This window comes from Corylus avellana, chromosome 2 (genome assembly GCF_965113065.1).
Source record: "Corylus avellana chromosome 2, dhCorAvel1.hap1.2, whole genome shotgun sequence".
In the NCBI taxonomy this organism is placed as follows: domain Eukaryota; kingdom Viridiplantae; phylum Streptophyta; class Magnoliopsida; order Fagales; family Betulaceae; genus Corylus; species Corylus avellana.
The window spans coordinates 32,774,655-32,795,469 of NC_142491.1; the positions used below are offsets into that span (position 1 = coordinate 32,774,655).

The following is a 20,815-nucleotide window of genomic DNA, read 5'->3' on the forward strand; positions in this document are numbered from 1 at the left end:
CCTAATAGCCGACGCTAATAATGGGTCGAAAATTGCACTATTAGCGTCCACTTTATAGTGGACGCTAATAAGTCGACCCTAATACACGCGCGGGAATTATCCGAGGGGCGGGAAAAATTTAAGCGGCAAAAAAAAAACTTTTAGGGTCCATAATAGTCGACCCTAATAATTAATAAATAGCGTCCACTTAAGTGGACGCTATAAGCTGGGAAAAAAAAAAAAAACAAAAAAAAATCACAAAAAAAGTTCAATAGGGTCGACTCTAAAAGTCGACCCTAATGCTTATGTATTAGGGTCGACAAAAGTCGACCCTAAAGAGTCCGTAGTAAAATAAAAAAAGTTAAAAAAATTAAAATAGATGACTAATAGCGTCCACTCTAAGTGGACGCTGAAGATATATCATTAGGGTCGACTCTAAGAGTCGACCCTAATGTGTATGTATTAGGGTCGACAAAAGTCGACCCTAAAGAGTCCGTAGTAAAATAAAAAAAAGTTAAAAAAATTAAAATAAATGACTAATAGCGTCCACTTAGAGTGGACGCTGAAGATACATCATTAGGGTCGACTCTAAGAGTCGACCCTAATGTATATTTATTAGGGTCGACAAAAGTCGACCCTAAAGAGTCCGTAGTAAAATAAAAAAAAGTTAAAAAAATTAAAATAGATGACTAATAGCGTCCACTCTAAGTGGACGCTGAAGATACATCATTAGGGTCGACTTTTAGAGTCGACCCTAATGTGTATGTATTAGGGTCGACAAAAGTCGACCCTAAAGAGTCCGTAGTAAAATAAAAAAAAGTTAAAAAAATTAAAATAGATGACTAATAGCGTCCACTATAAGTGGACGCTGAAGATACATCATTAGGGTCGACTCTAAGAGTCGACCCTAATGTGTATGTATTAGGGTCGACAAAAGTCGACCCTAAAGAGTCCGTAGTAAAATAAAAAAAGTTAAAAAAATTAAAATAGACGACTAATAGCGTCCACTCTAAGTGGACGCTGAACATACATCATTAGGGTCGACTCTTATAGTCGACCCTAATGCGTATTTATTAGGGTCGACAAAAGTCGACCCTAAAGAGTCCGTAGTAAAATAAAAAAAAGTTAAAAAAATTAAAATAGATGACTAATAGCGTCCACTATAAGTGGACGCTGAAGATACATCATTAGGGTCGACTCTAAGAGTCGACCCTAATGTGTATGTATTAGGGTCGACAAAAGTCGACCCTAAAGAGTCCGTAGTAAAATAAAAAAAAGTTAAAAAAATTAAAATAGACGACTAATAGCGTCCACTCTAAGTGGACGCTGAACATACATCATTAGGGTCGACTCTTATAGTCGACCCTAATGCGTATTTATTAGGGTCGACAAAAGTCGACCCTAAAGAGTCCGTAGTAAAATAAAAAAAAGTTAAAAAAATTAAAATAGATGACTAATAGCGTCCACTCTAAGTGGACGCTGAAGATACATCATTAGGGTCGACTCTAAAAGTCGACGCTAATGCTTATGTATTAGGGTCGACTTTTGTCGACCCTAAAGAGTCCGTAGTAAAATAAAAAAAAATAATCCATCTGTTATTGCGATCGATCGCACACAATGTGCGATCGATCGCAGTAACAGAATGTTGAAATCCAATATTCGATTACTGCGATCGATCGTAACCATGGTGCGACCGATCGCAACAACAGAAAGTTGGAATCAAATTTTCTGTTATTGCGATCGGTCGCACACAAGGTGCGATCGATCGCAGTAACAGAAAGTTTGATTCCAAGTTTCTGTTATTGCAATCGACCGCACCCATGCAGAAAAGCTCAAATATATATATATATTTTATTGCTGCCCAATAACATCTACTAAAATTGTGTATATATATATCACTGCATTATTTAAAATTTTGAAATAAAGTGACACAATATGCACCGTCGATTCCATCCTCCTAAAGAAAGATTTTAAATTGTATATATTTGCCATTTGGTTAGTTGTTACATATGGACTAATTTGAAGAGTTAATTCTCATTTCATAATTCATATTAAATTTTACAGATCTAATAGTGTATATATATTATATGATGAATATATTGATACCTTATGGAAAGATTTTACACTGTTAAATATAACAAAATAAAATCTAAACCGTAAAATAATTCATCTCAGTTTTAAGTGAAAATATATTGATACCTTGCAATTCAAAAACCATCTATGATGTGCAAATACGGGGTCATTCCCATAAGAAAACACAAAAGCAAGTCAAAAGAAACAAAACTAAAGACAAATAAAAAGATTAACTTAAAACATACTAAACAAAATAAAAAGGGTAAACTATGGGGTGCCTCCCATGAGCGCTAAGTTTAATGTCTTCAGCCAGACGATAGTCCCTGCTTACTGTTGTCTAGAAGATGATGCTCCTGCAGATGGTGGTGGCAACCGGTTGACAATGGACTGCATCAATTCTTCTAAGGCGCCTAGGCGTTTGTCCATTGATTCGTAATTTTTCCGAGCCTCCTTTCTTTGGCCAGCCAACTCTCTCCGAAGGCCCGCTATTTCTTCACTAACTGAGCGGTTTCGTGCTTCACGAAAAATTCTCGGGGCCTCCTCCTCAGCTGCCTCTGAATCAACTATTGGTTCATCTTCGGCCATTGGCTCGGCCTCATACTCTTCCGCAGCAGCTGCTGGTGCTGGAGCTACCTGGGGCATGTGGGAGAGGCTCTTGTTCCATTGGCGAATGCCAAATATGGGAGTAGTAGTGACTGGTTCATCAGCTGCGGTACCCTTGACGCCTTTCTTCCGGAGGATGTAGGAGATTAAGTATGGGAAAGGCAACCCCCATGAATGTGTGGACCCCGCTCCTCCAACGTGCACCCCATTCCAAAATTTGTAAATTTGCCTCCAAATTATGTCGGGAATGGAGTACCAAGCACCTTTATGGAAGGCGTAGAGTGCTTGAAGAAATTGATCCCGCCTCTGACTTTTGTGCCCCAAGGGAAACGCATTACGGTGTAATACGGAGTCCACAAACCAAAGCCGTTGAGGTAGCTTTGATCGGCTGGCGGCATTATGGTGGGCATCGGCATACATCCCTTCGCACATGTCGTCAATAATTTCCGCCACGTAGAAGCTGTCCGGTTGGTCAGCAAGTTGTGCGGCTTCTGGAGGTTGCTCATCATTGCATTGAAGGGCAGCAGCAATGTCGGCCCGTGTTATGTCAATAGCTTTGCCTTGCACTTTCGAAGAGAGGGCAGCTATGTTCCTGCAGTCATGATATAGGTGGACATAAAACTCGATCACCAATTTTCTGTAAGCAGTGGGGGTGACCGGCTTGAAAAGCTTCTTTAGCCCCCGTCGCTTGAACTCGGCGACCGCCCATTGAGTCCCCTCAAGATTTTCAAAGTCTTCGCGAATGGCGAAAGTGGTCTCAAATAGCAGCTCCCGTTCCTCAAAAGTGGGCGGGGGAGAAGTGGCTCGGGTATCAGACCCTCGGGAGGACGAAGCTCGAGTTCTTGGCATGATGAGCGTGATTGGGGACTTTTGTCGAACACCTGGCGTGCACTAGAGATAGGCAAAATTGCAAAACAACACAACTTCGCTCAAAACCCCCTGCAAAAACATCCAAACCCAACCACAACAAAGCAATGTGGGTGGATGAACACCCACAATTGCAGAAATATGAGAAAAAAAAAAATCTCGTGAAGGTGCTCGTGGTTGGGGTGTTGATGGGAATGGGGAATGGGGTGTAAAGTACTAGAGGTGGTGAAAACGTACCTGGTATGGTTGCCGGAGAAGACAACCGTGTGGTGGTTGTGTGGTAGAAGTGATTGGCAATGGTGGACGAATTAGTTGTGCCGGAGGTGCGTGGACCAAGCGTTGGAGAGGTGTACGGCGCAGTGGGGAGAAGGAAATTTTTGTGGGGGTGGGGGGAAAGTGACCTAAAATAGGTCACGTGGTGTGCTGTCCGAGTGCGATCGATCGCACACCTAGTGCGATCGATCGCACTTGGCCAAGGATCCGCGTGTTTGATTCTGTGATTGCGATCGATCGCACACCTAGTGCGATCGATCGCACTTGGCCAAGGATCCGCGTGTTTGATTCTGTGATTGCGATCGATCTCACCCAATGTGCGATCGATCGCAATCACAGAATCACCATACATACATACATATATATATATATTTATATTTTATGCAATTATTATTTTTTTTAATTTTTATTGCATAATGTACAACAACTTCGATTATGATATGATCAAATGTGAGATCAAACTTGAAACAATTGAAATTGAATGTTTGATTAGACATCCAATTGGTCCAACCTAGTGCATTCGTAAGATCGATCGTGATAACATCAAATAATCGAACAAAATTCAAACAAATTAAATGTTCGATCGAACATTTAATTGAACTCTAAGCATTTTCTATTATATTAGTGCATTACTTAAATTGATCGGGATACAATCAATAAAACTTGACATGATTAAATGATCGATCAAACATCCGGTCGATCCTAATGAATTAGTTCGATTGATCGCGATATGATTAAATGATCGATCAAACATCCGGTCGATCCTAATGAATTAGTTCGATTGATCGCGATATGATTAAATGATCGATCAAACATCCGGTCGATCCTAATGAATTAGTTCGATTGATCGCGATATGATTAAATGATCGATCAAACATCCGGTCGATCCTAATGAATTAGTTCGATTGATCGCGATATGATTAAATGATCGATCAAACATCCGGTCGATCCTAATGAATTAGTTCGATTGATCGCGATATGATTAAATGATCGATCAAACATCCGGTCGATCCTAATGAATTAGTTCGATTGATCGCGATATGATTAAATGATCGATCAAACATCCGGTCGATCCTAATGAATTAGTTCGATTGATCGCGATATGATTAAATGATCGATCAAACATCCGGTCGATCCTAATGAATTAGTTCGATTGATCGCACGGATATCCTATTAGTGTTATAATTTATTTACTTCATTTTTGATCTATCAAACATCCGATCCGATCGATCCTAATAAACATACAAATTAGTGTCATATTTATTTACTTCATTTTTTATTCTTTTTCACTTCTCTCATTCTATAATTCTAGTGCAATTTTTTCTTTTCTTTTTGAATTTCCCTTTATTGACAAATCAGGGCATCTGTCTCCAACACTAATCTAATATTCAACTGTCCACGTATCATGCCATTTTTTTATTTTTTTTTTAACAAAAATTTAAAAACAATAACAAAATATCTCAATATATAAAATACTAAAACCTTAATTTTATATTATATTACAACCAAAGCAAAAAAATAAAACACACACACACACATTTTAAAAAATATTAAAATTTAGAGCATCTCCAGTAGTATTTTTAAACTAGCTTTTTAGTTAAATTTAGCTATTTTGTTAACTTTTCTTGCTCCAATAGACACTGTAAAATAGAAGATTTTCCTATTACTGCTACAATGAACTTTCAAGAGCATCTTCAGCAGTAAGATGTATTCTACCTAGTCAAAGCACAATTCTATATTTTAGCTACTAATTTTTTAATACCAACTCCATATTCTTTATTTTATTAAATATTATTTTTTAATCTTTTTTTTTTTTTTTTTTATTCGGGATTGCTTTTGCATCATCTTGTAAATTGCAATAGAATTGATTCACGTAGGATATCCGTGTGTTATTTTTATTAAATGTTTTTTGGAAGAAATAATAAATAATTAATCATTGTAGTTTACCTAAATTACAAATTTCTTCATATCGTATTAAAGTAACCGTACATTTGATTTTACTTTGTTAAAAGAATAGGGGTATTATAAAAATATAACAAAATAAGTAGACTTTTTGATACAATTTGATAGTTTGACAGGCTACTGTAGTTATTTATATTTTTTTCTTTTTTTTTTTTGTAAATAAAATACCCCAAATATTTAGTTGCACAAAAAAGTTTACCAATAGCTTTTTTGTGAACTAAATTTTGCTGAACTAAAAGTGGTATCTGTCTAAAATTTTGCTGAACTAAAAGAATTTCAGAATTGTCTGAAAGTGGCGGGGGTTCTAAAATTTTGGGCACTGTTTATTGTCTGAAGACCTCCCGCGCGCCACTTTTAGTTCCCCACTCTCACGCTAGCTGTCTCTCACTCTCACTCTCACTCTCACGCTGTCTCTCAATCTCACTCTCTCACTCTCTCGAGCTCACTCTCACTCTCTCCCTCCCTCTCTCTCGAGCTCTCTCTCTCTCTCACTCACTCCACGCAAGTTTCTCTCTCTCCGGCAGCTGTTTCCGGCGCACCTCTCTCACTGCCAGCTCTCACTCCAGTGTTCATCAACTCTCTTGTAGCTCTCTCAGGTATGAGTTTCTCCTAAACCCTTGCAAACCTTAAATGCCTCTCAATCACTCAATAATATCCATGAATTGTGATTTGAAGAAATGGGTAAAGAAAAGGAGCAAGAATGGGTAAAGAAAGTTATCACAATTCTTATAAATTCACACTCTAATAGCTCAAGAATGGGTTAATAATGAATTAGTTTCACAATATTTCTTTACCCATTCTCAAATGAATTAGTTTCACAATATTGCTTCATTTATCATGAAATTGCTTGTAAATGCAAACTCTAATAGCTCAAGAATGGGTAAATAATGAATTAGTTTCACAATATTGCTTCATTTCTCATGAAATTGCTTGTAAATTCAAACTCTAATAGAGGTTCTAGATGGTACGTTTGATTGTCTACTTGTTGCTTTTTACACCATCTTATATTGCTTCATTTCTCATGAACCTCTATATACATTTAATTGGAAGATAGATAGTGGACTATTGGACTTATAGTGGTTGGTTGGTTGATTGTGATAATTTGCACAAATGTTGTGAGATCTTGGATGTTATTTCGTGCTTAAAATTTGAAATTATTGATATTCATTGATGTAAAAAATTATTGATAATTTACTTAAGAAATACAATTTTCATTTCATTTAGGCTAACTTGGTAGTGTTCATCAACCAATAAATCCTTGGTAACAAAGAAACGAAAATTAAGGATCGATGGAAATGTCATATCAACTTGGTGGGATGAGAGTGTAGTTTTAGTATTTCTTAAGTAAATAATATTAATAAACTTTTACAACTCACAAAGATGAAGCAGAAACTTTAAAGCGGCCAACTTATATCAATGTTAGATGACCTTTCATTTAAAAATTGGATGTTAGATGACCTTTCATTTATTGGGCATATATGTTAGATGACCTTTCATTTAGAAAATTAAAAAAAAAATCACTTAAATGAAGCTTTTTTTTTTGTATAAGCTCCTCTGCTACCTCCATTGCCTTTTAGAAATTAGGTGGGTTCGTTTATCTCAACTTATAGAATGTTGTGACAAATTGATGTTTCATATCACAAGTAGAAAATAAAGAATAAAATAAGTTCATAAAACATACTAAGATTTACATTATTCGTCTTAACAAACTTATATTCATGGACGAAAATAATAAGAAACTTAAAAGAGTTGTATATCCCTACGAGAATTTTGAAGGCAGTCAAAAGAATCACAAAAGGAAAAAAGCAAAGTTACTACTTGGGTATTAGAGGACCCTTTAATCTTTATGTACCATGAGAGAGTCCAATTCCCCCCTTTTCTCATTACACAAACAGTCTTTATGTGGCTTTGATCCTTATACACTAGACATGCCCCAACATCATCTTTTTCTTATCTTTCCCCAATAGAAAGATTCTATCTCTCTCTCTCTCTCTCTCTAGGGTTTGAATCACAAGCCAAACAGGGAGCCACCATGGTGTGCATGTGAAGTTATCACTAGGGATCTTGGTCACCCCTCCTGTTACCTGAGCAAATTACAAAAAGGGTTTGCTTTTCCTATTTTGAAAGATTTGAGTTTAAGATATTACTTTCCACCCTTTTATATATTGGGGAAATTAAGAAGAATCATGACAAGCGTTCGATTGAGTTTTGGGATGTAGCTAGTGGCTACAATCTCCTATCCAGATTGCAGTCCATAGCTATTGTGAGAGGCCCCTAATACCCAATAAATGAAAGGCAATGGAGGTAGCAGAGGAGCTTAGGGCCAAGGCCAAGCAGGAATTGGATGGCTTTGAGAAGTATGGTGAGAGTGTGGTACCTCTTTACAGCTTTGTGGATTATGCTGCTGGTAGAGGTTTTAGTGTTGGTGGTGCAAGTTAATGGATAGAATTATGGCCAATGATTCTGGTTTAGATGAGGAGTCCAAGAGCTTTGTGGTAGCTCTTGGAGAAACGATACTATCGGAATTGCATAGGAGAGAGAGGCTCAAAAGCGGGATCTACGAAAGCATTCTATTTTAGGCAATTGTTTGCTTGAAGAGGACTCAACAATTCTTAAGAGCACACCATACTCTATGTCCTTAGCTGATGTTGGATTAAGTCCCATGATTTCTTTTTCGTATGAGTATGTTTTTTTTTTTTTTTTTCTAAAGTGTTAACTAAACCGGAGGAAATGGAATTGGATCAAATTAATCTTTGCAATTTTTCTCTTCTCAAACACATCTGTTAGATGACCTTTGATTATATATTTATTTTTCTCTTCTCAAACACATCAAATAATTGAACTGGATTTTGATTAATTTTATGAAATTAATCTTTTGTATAAATAAAGGTTATTGCATATATGTTAGATGACCTTTCATTTAGAAATCATGGCCCTAATATGCATTACAACTTCTTCTTCTTCTTGTTTTCTTCCCTAATCAATACGATTAAAATTCAAAAATAAGGTCCTCTATTTGTGTATAAGGTCCTCTATGTCTGGTGTATAAGGTCCTCTATTTGTGTCCACAGAAGCAGGAAGATGTTCTGCAAACGCCTATCTGCGATCGATCGCATCAGGCCTGCGATCGATCGCAGGGTACTCTGTTTCTCAGTTTCAGCTTCTGATCCTGCGATCGATCCTGCGATCGATCGCAGCATCAGTAGGTTCCTCACATTGGGTGTCCGATCCTGCGATCGATCCTGCGATCGATCGCAGCATCAGTAGGTTCCTCACACTGGGTGTCTGATACTGCGATCGATCCTGCGATCGATCGCAGCATCAGTAGGTTCCTCACATTGGGTGTCTGGTACTGCGATCGATCTTGCGATCGATCGCAGCATCAGTAGGTTCCTCACATTGGGTGTCTGGTACTGCGATCGATCGCAGGATCGATCGCAGCATCAGTAGGTTCCTCACATTGGGTGTCTGGTACTGCGATCGATCATGCGATCGATCGCAGTTTGCTCTGATTCCGATTAGTTAAGTTTAATGGATTAAAGTAAAGTTTAATGGATTAATGGATTAAAGTAAAGTAAAGTTTATTGGAACTTTGCTCATGTAATTGCTAATATTAGGCTTTAAAATTAGGGTTAAATACGAAAGTGGCCCATGTGTTTTTGAGTTTTTAAAAATGGTAAAATTACGTTGTGTTATGTGTACTATCTCCGCATAATCATTTCCCGACAATAATCAAATACTTCCAAATCAATTTTTCATCTTGTCCCTAGCTCCACATGGATGGGTTTCTTTCACACCTAACCCATCCTCGTTGCCCTAGCATTGCCATTCTTCCCATATTTAGTCAATTTAATCTTACAAATCAAATATTATATTTGTGGACTTATGTTGACTCCACATAAATCAATGGTGGACTACATAAGTCTAATGGTTGATCTCTTGAGTGTGTAAGAGAATATAAGCCAAATATCAAAAACTTATTGACCGCTAACATTTCTCTAAAAAATGTAAAACTGTCATTGAGCTAAACTAGTAAATAAATTACAAATAGAAATTTGTTCTAAACTAGTAACCCACTTCTAGAATATTTTGTTAGGTAACATCGCATTGAGCTAGCATCATTTCGTATATATTTGTTCTAAACTAGTAACCCACTTCTAGAATTCTCTCATTACTCATGCTCCTTTTAAACTTTCCCTCTCTTAATATTTGAGAACAGACCTCCCATTTAATTCTATTAATTCAATTCTTAAGAATCTGATCTTCTAATTCCCTTGTGTGCGTACATGTACGTAACGAATAACCTTTAATAGGGACATCAATATGGATAGGAGTTGGATGCGGGAAAGTACGCGATGTTCAGAGCGATTTCAAAAAGGTGTGGAAGAATTCATGGGAATGGCAGTTAAATCAGTTGATTCACGTGATATGACAAAGTGTCCATGCCGTGATTGTGCAAATCGATATTATTCTCATATTAGCGAGGTGAAGGGTCACTTGTATATGAATGGATTTACTCCGACATACACTAGATGGATATTTCACGGGGAAGATCATTTTAGGGAAAACACTTCTACAAACATGCACACACATACAAGTGAAATGATGGAGGAGGTTGATGCAGTTGAAGAATTGTTAGACGATGTATGTATGGGGACATTTGTTGATGCTAACATCGGAGAATCCTCTACTTCACAGGGCCCCACAACTGATAATCACGAACAAACAAGCTCCTTCTACCAATTTTGGGAAGATGGTTTACGAGAACTTTATCCAGGCTGCAAGAAATTTACACGAATTGCTTTTATACTGAAGATGCTTCATATAAAGGCGTTCTGCAACATGAGTAACAAGGCGTTTGATATGATGATTGACTTGATAAAGACGGCCCTCCCAGATGGAGAGACATTGCCACGCTCGTATAGAGAAGCAATACAGTTTAGGCGACACTTGGGATTCGGTTACGATAAGATACACGCATGCAAGAATGGTTGTGTGCTTTTTTGGAAAGAACATGCAGACAAAGTGGTATGCCCAAAGTGCAACAATTCAAGATGGATTGATGGCAAAGGCAGAAAAAGTAATATTCCTCAAAAGGTCTTACGGTATTTCCCAATAAAATCGAGGTTACAACGGTTGTTTATGACAAAAGAAATGGCCAAGGAAATGCGGTGGCACAAAGAAGGTCGAGAAGATGATGGCAATACTCTCAGACACCCCGCCGATTCTATTGTATGGAAAGAGTTTGATAAAAGACATGAGTGGTTTGCAAGTGATTCCCGCAACGTGCGGCTTGGCTTAGCAAGTGATGGTTTCAACCCATATGGTAATATGAGTACAACATATAGCATATGGGCAGTAATGTTAACGGTGTACAATCTCCCTCCGTGGATGTGTATGAAGAGTCCAAATTTGATGTTGCCCCTTATTATCCCAGGGCCTTCAGATCCTGGAAAGAATATTGATGTATATTTGCGGCCATTGGTTGATGACTTGAAAGATTTATGGAATGAAGGCATACGCGTGTACGATGCATCAAAGAAAGAGACATTTCAATTGCATGCGACATTACTATGGACTATAAATGATTTTCCTGCATATGGAAAATTATCTGGGTGGTCTACAATTGGAAAGCTTGCATGTCCAGTATGTAATAAGGATACATCGTTCAGGTATTTGAAGTATGGGCATAAGGTGTGCTTCATGTGTCATCGTCGGTGGCTTCCTCAAGAGCATCCATGGCGCAAAAGAGGAGATTTGTTCGATGGTACAGAGGAGCATAGATTGCAACCTGAAGAATTGTCTGAAAGTCAATTGTTGAAACAGCTAAGAGATGCTGAGGGTTTGCAATTTCGAAAAACAAGCGGGAGAAAGAGAAAGAACACAGATGTTGTGTTGAATTGGAAGAAGAGAAGTATTTTCTTTGAGTTGCCTTACTGGTCAAGCTTGAAACTACGTCATAATTTAGATGTAATGCATATTGAGAAGAACATATGTGAAAGTATCTTAGGTACGTTGATGAATATCGATGGGAAGACCAAGGACACAGTCAAGGCACGAAGAGATTTACAGTTGATGGGTATACGTAAAGAATTGCATGTGCAGCCAAATGGTGAAACTTATAGGATGCCACTTGCGAAGTACACCTTGACAAGAGATGAGAAGAAGAGTTTATGTGAGTGGTTGAAAGGTGTTAAATTTCCTGACGGGTATGCATCTAACATTGGTCGATGTGTGAACAAGCTTCCTGGTAAAATTTCGGGTATGAAAAGCCACGATTGTCATGTCTTCTTACAGCGCTTGCTTCCTGTTGCAATTCGAAATTTCTCTACGTCGGAAATACGAACAACATTGACCGAGTTCAGTACATTTTTTACGCAGTTATGTGCACGGACGTTGAAAGTTGATATCCTAAAACAAATGAAAGTCGACATTGTAACAATTTTATGCAAAATGGAAAAAATATTTCCGCCAGCTTTTTTTGATGTTATGATCCATCTAGCACTTCATTTACCTCGGGAGGCCGAGCTTGCTGGTCCCGTACAAAACCGTTGGATGTATCCGTTCGAAAGAGAACTTGGAAGATATAAGAAGTGGACGCGTAACAAAGCGCGTCCAGAGGGGTCTATTGTCGAGTGTTACTTAGCTGAGGAGAGCTTGACCTTCTGTTCCAGGTACCTTCGGGGGATTGAGACAAGATGGAACCGTGAACGGAGAAATGTTGACGTTGATGTTGTAGAATTGAGCCAGCGCTTGGATGTGTTCTCCCAACGAGTTCGGCCGTTAGGAGCAGCTAAATTAGTAACACTGGATGCTAATGATTTTGCTAGGGCACGATGGTATGTGCTTACCAATTGTAACGAAACGGCCTCATATTTGGAGTAAGTTTAGTAATGGCCTTTGTGTTTTACTTGTTACGACATGTTATAATTGTAGGGTTGATGATCATTTACCAATACGTTTATTTTTCATGCAGTGAACATTATAATATGATCAAAAGAGAAGGCGGCCGTGACATTGATAAAAAGCATGAAGCTAACTTTGAACGTTGGTTCCATAAACGTTTATACAATAGTGGGCGTACTGCAGCCAATGACTCAAAACACTTATATGATCTTGCATGTGGGCCTGATCGTCATGTTCATTCGTATAGAGGTTGCATCGTGAATGGGGTTAGGTATCACACAAAAGAATGTGCAGAAACTCGTACTACTCAGAACAGTGGTGTTTCTGTTTCAGGTGAGGACGAAACCTCAATAACGGAGTATTATGGTGAGTTAAAAAATATTCTAGAGTTACGTTACCCTGGCCAAAATCTCGTGTACTTGTTTGAGTGTGATTGGTGGGACACTGGGAGTGCAACAGGAGTACGAATGGACCAAGGCTTCACGATTGTGAATACTTCTCGTAAATGGTGTGAATCCGACCCGTTCATCTTAGCATGTCAAGCTTCGCAAGTGTTTTACTTGGATGATCCCAAATTGGGTGGTAATTGGAAAGTGGTGCAGAAGTGGATCAATAGAGACATCTATGATATTCCAACAGTACAAAAGGGAGATAATACAGAAGATGACCAAAGACTCAGTGATGACGTATACCAGGAAGGTGAATGTGTTGGGGGTAATATGGTCTTTGTTGATGAAGCGAATGTTGAAGCCTCCACTCAATTACGTAGAGATGATGCGACAATAGCAATTGACGAATTATATATTCAACTTGATGCAAGCATGTTTGCCAACGATAACTTGCCAGACGAGGACCATTATACAAACTTTGATGAGGAAGAGGAGTTATGTAGCGACAACGATATAGACTCTGAACACGAAGAGGACTCTGAACACGAAGAGGACTCTGAACACGAACAATCATCTTCAAGTAACAGTGCTACAGATTCTGAATATGAATCTGATGATGAAATGTGTTGAACACATAAGCTCAAATTTGGTGTAAGTACAAAGTGTATTAGCATATTTAATGAAATTGATGCTCTCTCTCTCTCTCTCTATATATATATATATATATATATATATATATATTGTGGTGTTTTTATTTTTATTTTTTACTAGCATGATTATTGTATGTTTGTCAAAAATATTGAACATGCTATATGGTTATAAATTGACTAATATAATTTTGTGGTTTTTGACTTGTTAGCAGATTGATCATAACAATGACAACAACAGGACGCAAACGTGTTCCAGCAGCACGAGGCCGAGGCCGAGGCCAAGGTCAAGGCCGGGGCCTTATTGACGAGCATGAGAGTCCGACTCTCAATTCTGGGTTTGGTGATACAGATATGCATGTGTCGCCCTCGCCCCCCCTCCTCCTCGAGTCAGTGGATGGGCATCCTTCGCATGAGTCTAATAATCCTATTCACTCAGTGGCAGGATTGGATTCACAGGGAGCCGCCCCTACTGCATCTTGTAAGTTCATGAATTTTATATTTATGAACTGTTATTTTTGTATTATTTTGGTTTGTTATAGACATTTGACAATATACTTTTCCAAATATAACTTACTACGTTACCATGTTTTGCATAACAGCTACCACGTCTGTCAGAAGTGTAAGGGGTAAGGCCAAGTGTAAGAAGTTGAGTGACCATGTACTTAAGCATGGTCCCGTAGTGCTAAACATCCCAAATAGACACCGGGCACCTGTAGGCGAGAATGCATCATGGTTTGCAAGCAAGATTGGGGAGATTATTCGTAACATGTGCGAACTCCATCACGGTGAATGGAAAAAGGTCCCAGCTGAAGAAAAGAGCAAGTTGTTGTTTCATGTTCAGGTATGAATATCAATGTAATGTTTAATAATATGTTTCGTATGGAAAATTAATGTGACACATTTTTTACCATTGTTTTCTTATCTATTATGTATCAGTCAAACTTCGCACTGAATATGGAACGATACGAGCACATCAAAGCTGTTGAAAATAAATTGGGTCGTGCATATGCTAGGCTTCGTTCGAACTTGTATAGGGATCATTACAAGAAATATTTTGACGGCATTGATAAAGACGATGATGAGGGGATTGCCAGGGCTAAGGCTATTGGGAGGGAAAACGTGCCAGCAGGGTATGGTCCTCAACAGTGGAACCTAATATGTGACTCATTTGATGACGGTAAATGGAAGGTAAATATATATTATTATACTGATTAGAATATTCAAATTGATATAATTTGCATGCACTTGAGGACATTTTATGAATAATTGTGTTTTTTTTTTCTTTCCAAATTTCATAGAAAAAGTCTGAACGAAATACCCTAAACAGAAGCAAATTGGAAACAAATCACACAGCTGGGACTTGTTCATTTGTCAATGTCATTTACAAAAAGGTAAGTATCTCGTACCATAATTTAATGAAAGTAACGTTATTTAGTGTAAACTTTGATTATATGTATTATGTGTAGGAACAAGAAACAAAAGTGAAGCCTAATCCTGTTGAACTGTATGAGGTTACCCATACAAGAAAAAAGGATAAACAGTTTGTGAACGACAAATGCAAAAGTCTATATGTAAGTAATTGTTTACGCTCCGATCATTAAGTTGATTAGTGAAGAACATGAATAGTAAACTTGCATGAAGTATATGTTAAACTAAGGCCAACTATGACTTGTGCAGCTTCAAATGCAAGAATTAACAACCAGTGAGGGCTTAGAGGAAGGCAATGTGGAGGGAACAAGTGTGGATGACCGAATGCAAGAAATAGTCACACAAGTACTAGGGGGCCGACGAACTGGGCACGTTAGAGGAATGGGATGCGGTCTTATTCCTACCCCTTTAAGAACTTCATCTCAAGCGTTCACCCAGTTCGACAACCACGATGAGTGTAGGAAAAGACAAGAAGATACTCAAAGCGAGCTTCAACAGACTAGAATTGAACTTCATCAGTACAGAGAGAATTTGCAAGCCAACGTTGAGGAAACGAACAAATTAAAAGCCACTGTTGAGTTCTTAATGTCACGTATTGGAGGGTTAGTGAAACTTTACCTATGCATTAATTTTACAAAAACACACATACTAAGTAATCGTTAAAAAGCTTATTGATCATTATATGAAATTTTATTCTATTAGGTCTGGAGGGAGCTTGCTTGGAGGTGCATCAAGTGAAGCCAACAATTGAGGGAGCTTTGGAATAACTTTATTTAGGATGTACTCTTTGATAGCATGTATTTGTGATATATTTTTTGATACTATGTATTTGGATAGTTGTTGGTACTTTCTATTTGCTAATGTGTATTTGACTATTTGTTGATCGTGATCTGTTTGGTAATGTATATCTGTTGGTACTTTTTATTTGGTTTATATTATATTAAGATATTCGCAAAATTTTTGGTTCAACAACTTTTGAGTTAGTAAATCTCCCTTGACATGGTTATCAAGGTTAAAGAACTTTGAGTAAACAATGCAAGGGAGTAATAATATCTTTCTAAATTTTATTTTTAAGTGTATGCAGGATGACAAGAGTACAAGAAAGTTAAACCGCCCAAGCAGGTTCTCGCTTTAATATATTTCATGAAGAAACACATTTTTAGTATCTCTTTCTCTATCATTTTGGGTTTCATTTTCATTGTCTTTGATATTATATATTGGTTCATTGTGGTAGATTACTCAAATTGCTTATGAGGATGAATTGGCAAGGAAGAGAATGCAGATAAGTACTTTATTTTGGGTTTTGGAATTTTGCTGCCCATGAATTGTAAAAAAAATATTTAATAGTTTTTTCCCTTGACAGGTTTGGTTAATGGGGCAGTTCTCACATATTTTTTATGATTTTGATGAGGTTAGTCATTTTGAGTTATGTTTCTTGTGGGCATTTAGATTAGTTTGATTATTTCATATATTAATTGATTCATCAAAGAATGTTGTTGTGTACTTAAACATAAATGCAATGTTTCTTATAGAGGTACTCTACGTGCATTTTATTTGCCCATGCATGGAGTTATGTTTCTCCGGATAAGTTTTCCTGCTGAATTCTTTTAGTGTTGGTTTCTTCATAGTGAACTTTTTTTTTTGGCCTCAATCTTGTTAGGCGCACAATGCTTATCATGGTGTTGGCATTGTCAAATTGATGGGCCGTAGCAGTAGATATATAGCTATGCATGCATCCCTAGCTAGTGGACAAATTGACATATGTTTGATTCATGAGGTACTTATTACTAGCAATTAATTGGATAGTTATCTTTGTGAGCTGTTACTGATTCTACTGATATGCACATCTAAGGTATCTTTTAATTTGCACGGGCCTCATGGTGTTTTGAGTCATCTGAAATACCTGATTGAGACAAAGGGTTCGGCTGTTATTTGTGTCGCAGAGGGAGCACGGCAGGTGAGTTACGTAAGGAATTCATATTTTCGCTTTTGGGTTGAATACTATTAATTGATCAGGAGATTTTAATTGTGCAGTTCTTTTTTGGCTTCATGAAATACTGTGAAAAACTGCCTGTGTTCATTTCATTGCATTGCATAGATCTTATAACTTCTTCATTATATTTTTCCCCAAGATGAAGAGTAAAATTCAGTATGTTATTGTTTTTTGATGCAGAATTTTATTCAGAAAACTAATGCTAAAGATGCGTTTGGGAACATTGTATTTGGAGATTTCGGTGTCCACATTCAACAAGAGGTTGGTGGTTGTATTTTGACTAATTTCATGTGGTCTTCATCTCTCCATGACTCTTGAGACAAGTTAAGTGGGTTGATAAATAATGAGCTGACTAAAAGTCTAATTTTTAACATCATTGATATGTGTTGCATGGATAAGAATGGACTGCACTTTGGCGTTTTAGTTGTCATTTGTCAGAGTTACAAATATGATATATTTTAAGCCATCAAGATCTTACTCTATTAGTGACTCTTTTTGCTAAGACTAGTCAGTTGCTTTTTTGATGTTCTTTGTGTGAATTGAGAATCACTTGAACTGGAAATCATTAGAAAACGTACTGATGCTACGATCGATCGCACTTGGGAGTGCGATCGATCCCAAAATTTCGAAAACCTACTGATGCTGCGATCGATCGTACTCAAGTGCGATCGATCGCAGCATCAGTAGGTTTTCGGAAAATTGCGATCGATCTCACTCCAAGTGCGATCGATCTCCAAATTCCGAAAACCTACTGATGCTGCGATCGATCGCACTCCAAGTGCGATCGATCGCAGCATCAGTAGGTTTTCGGAAAATTGCGATCGATCTCAGTCCAAGTGCGATCGATCTCCAAATTTTGAAAACCTACTGATGATGCGATCGATCGCACACAAGTGTGCGATCGATCGCAGTTTTTTTTTTTTTTTTTTTTAGGGACCATTAGGGTCGACAATTGTCGACCCTAATGGTCAACTAATCAGCGTCTACTTCAAAGTGGACGCTGATAGTCAATTTTTTTTTAATATTTTTGGACCATCAGCGTCCACAACTGTGGACGCTAATGGTCAACTATTAGCGTCGACTAATTCTTTTGTGTACATCATCTTTAGAGTCAAACACATGTATCTTTTAGCGTCGATAAAGTGGACGCTAAAAGTCATCATTAGGGTCGACTCTAAGTGGACGCTGATAGTTAGTTTTTTTTTTTAATTTTTTAGGACCATTAGCGTCCACTTTTGTGGACGCTAATGGTTTAACTATCAGCGTCCACTCTTATTTGGACGCTAATAGTTATTATTATTATTTTTTTAAAAGGGATATTAGGGTCCATAAAGTCGACGCTAATGGTTAACTAAAAGTGGACGCTATTGCTTGACTATTAGGGTCGACTTTCGCTCCCGTTTACATCATCTTTAGGGTCCAAACATTGCGACTTTTAGGGGCGATAAAGTGGACGCTAAAAGTGATCATTAGGGTCGACTTTTAAGTGGACCCTGATGATCAGACGTTTGATCATTAGGGTCGGACTATTAGGGTCGACACTTTTAGGGTCGAAAAGTGGACGCTGTTGCCAACAGCGTCCACTTTAGGGTCTTTAGGGGCGACTTTAAGTCGCCCCTAAAGAGCTAATTTCTTGTAGTGACATGTGGTTGATGTGGCTTGTGACATTATTATGGTCTTTGTTTCTAACCTGGATTAATGGCCGTACATTTGTTCTAGAGAACATGACCTTCCAAAAGCTCAAATGGCAGTCTTGGTTGGTACCAATATACATATACAAGTAAGAGAGATTCATTTCTATGACTACTGGATTCGGCTTGTGTTATGTTTTGATACATGTGTTTTAATTTCAACGAGTTCAGTTCTAGTTAAAATTGAGCCTAGACCAAACTAGATTATTTTTGGTCACATTCAATTTGATTCAGCTAGTTGTTTTTGTTTTTTAATTTAACTTCTTCCTTTGCTTTTGTTATTATTATTATTATTATTATTATTATTATTTTAATCTTCTAGTACATGTTACAATGGCGAAAGGAATCCCTCAACAACTTGATTGAAGAAGCTATACTAAATGCTGAAGTGAAGGGAGTTAAGGTGCTAAGTTTAGGTCTTCTAAATCAGGCAAGTAAATCTAACTTTCATAAAAACAGAAACTATCTTAGCCAAAAGTCTTATTTTTTATATTTTTATGATCCCCATCATGAGCTCATCCTATTGGAAATATTGAAAAAAAAAAGAAAAAAAAGAAAGAGACATTCATTCTTTATCATAGTATTTTATCGCCATTTATTTATGTAAATTTTTGTAGGGGGAGGAACTTAATAAAAATGGTGAGCTTTACCTCCAAAAGAACCCTCAGCGTGGAATAAAGCTGGTGGATGGAAGTAGCTTAGCAGTGGCTGTGGTACTAAATAGCATTCCAAAAGGAACAACTCGAGTGTTTTTAAGGAGCAACCTAAGGTTGCTTATGCCATTGCCAATGCTCTATGTGAAAGGGGTATCCAGGTACGTTTTAACAGTAGAATTCTTGCTCAGCCTAGATTGCAATGCTTTTATTTTTTCTTTATTAAATTTTTTTTTTCTAATTGTATCAGGTGGGTACCATACAAGGATGAGCATGCGAAGCTTCAATTAAGGCTCACCACAAAGTCGAGAAATAACTTGATCCTTTCATCAAGTTATGCTGATGTGAAGGTAAAATGTGCAACCCATTTCATGATTGCTCGTGACAAATACAATTAGGGATACCATATCTTTTATTGTAAGTTTTGTATAAATTAACATGACACATATGTTAGGTACTAAACAATTAAATTTGATTGACTTATGTGGCAGTGCGATGTGCATTGTCACGTCTGTTTGTAAGTCCACATGCCACTTACCACACCCGTTGTTAAATAATTAAATTTAATAAGTTGTTGACGTAGTAGTGGCACGTGCACTGCCACATAATGAGTTTGTAACGAGATTATAGTAAATATTATAGCATCATATGACACTATATATATATATATTTTTTTTTCTAATATATGACACTATATTTAATATGACATAATGAGAGATTTGCAAACATGGTTCGTGGGAGATAGATGGAAAGAAGAGGAACAACTGAAGGCATCAAAAGGAACAGTATTTATTCCTTTTTCCCAGTTCCCACCAAAGAAAATGCGGAAAGATTGCTTCTTCTACACCACACTTGGCGATGATCGCTCCCACATCTTTGATCAACATGCACTCTTGTGAGGTTAGAAACCAAAAATTTTTAATTGCTGAGAAGTGATGAATTTAATTATTAAATTAAATTTTAACATCTTTTTTCACTTTTGAGCTGATCAACATGTATAGATAGTTTAATTGAAATGAGAGGTATGTTATTGAGACGATATTAGAATTTAGAGCCTTTCATATGATATCATGTTAAACTACTAATAATTATTCCCAATAATTTAAGCTTTTGATGATAATGTTCGGTGTCTTGGCCGAATGTTCGAGCCTTTCTGTCCAAACGTTCAATGGTGAGGCAAAAAGTCTGTTTTGAACATATTTGGTTCTAAGGCTAGCTCTAGCTTGAGTTTAAAACTAATGATAGGTCTATTCTCAGACTTCGAGATTGTGGAGCTTTAAGAGGATTTTATGGTGGAGAGCCTTAAGACACAAATGAGTACAAACTCACATGAATACTTGTTGTACTT

At 37.4% G+C, this 20,815-nt stretch overlaps 1 protein-coding gene and 1 pseudogene across 1 annotated transcript; both read left to right on the top strand.

Moving 5' to 3' along the window:
* The window catches only part of LOC132176630 (very-long-chain aldehyde decarbonylase CER1-like), a 34,831-nt pseudogene extending 14,428 nt beyond the window's left edge, over positions 1–20,403 (top strand).
* LOC148587648 (uncharacterized) lies at positions 13,916–15,920 on the top strand. The gene is made up of 7 exons (XM_088513373.1): positions 13,916–14,180; positions 14,302–14,543; positions 14,639–14,890; positions 15,001–15,093; positions 15,169–15,273; positions 15,380–15,732; positions 15,833–15,920. Exons 1-7 carry the CDS (start codon positions 13,928–13,930, stop codon positions 15,879–15,881), a joined length of 1,347 nt encoding a protein of 448 aa, XP_088369499.1. The 5' UTR covers positions 13,916–13,927; the 3' UTR covers positions 15,882–15,920.
* Positions 20,404–20,815: the final 412 nt, after the last annotated feature.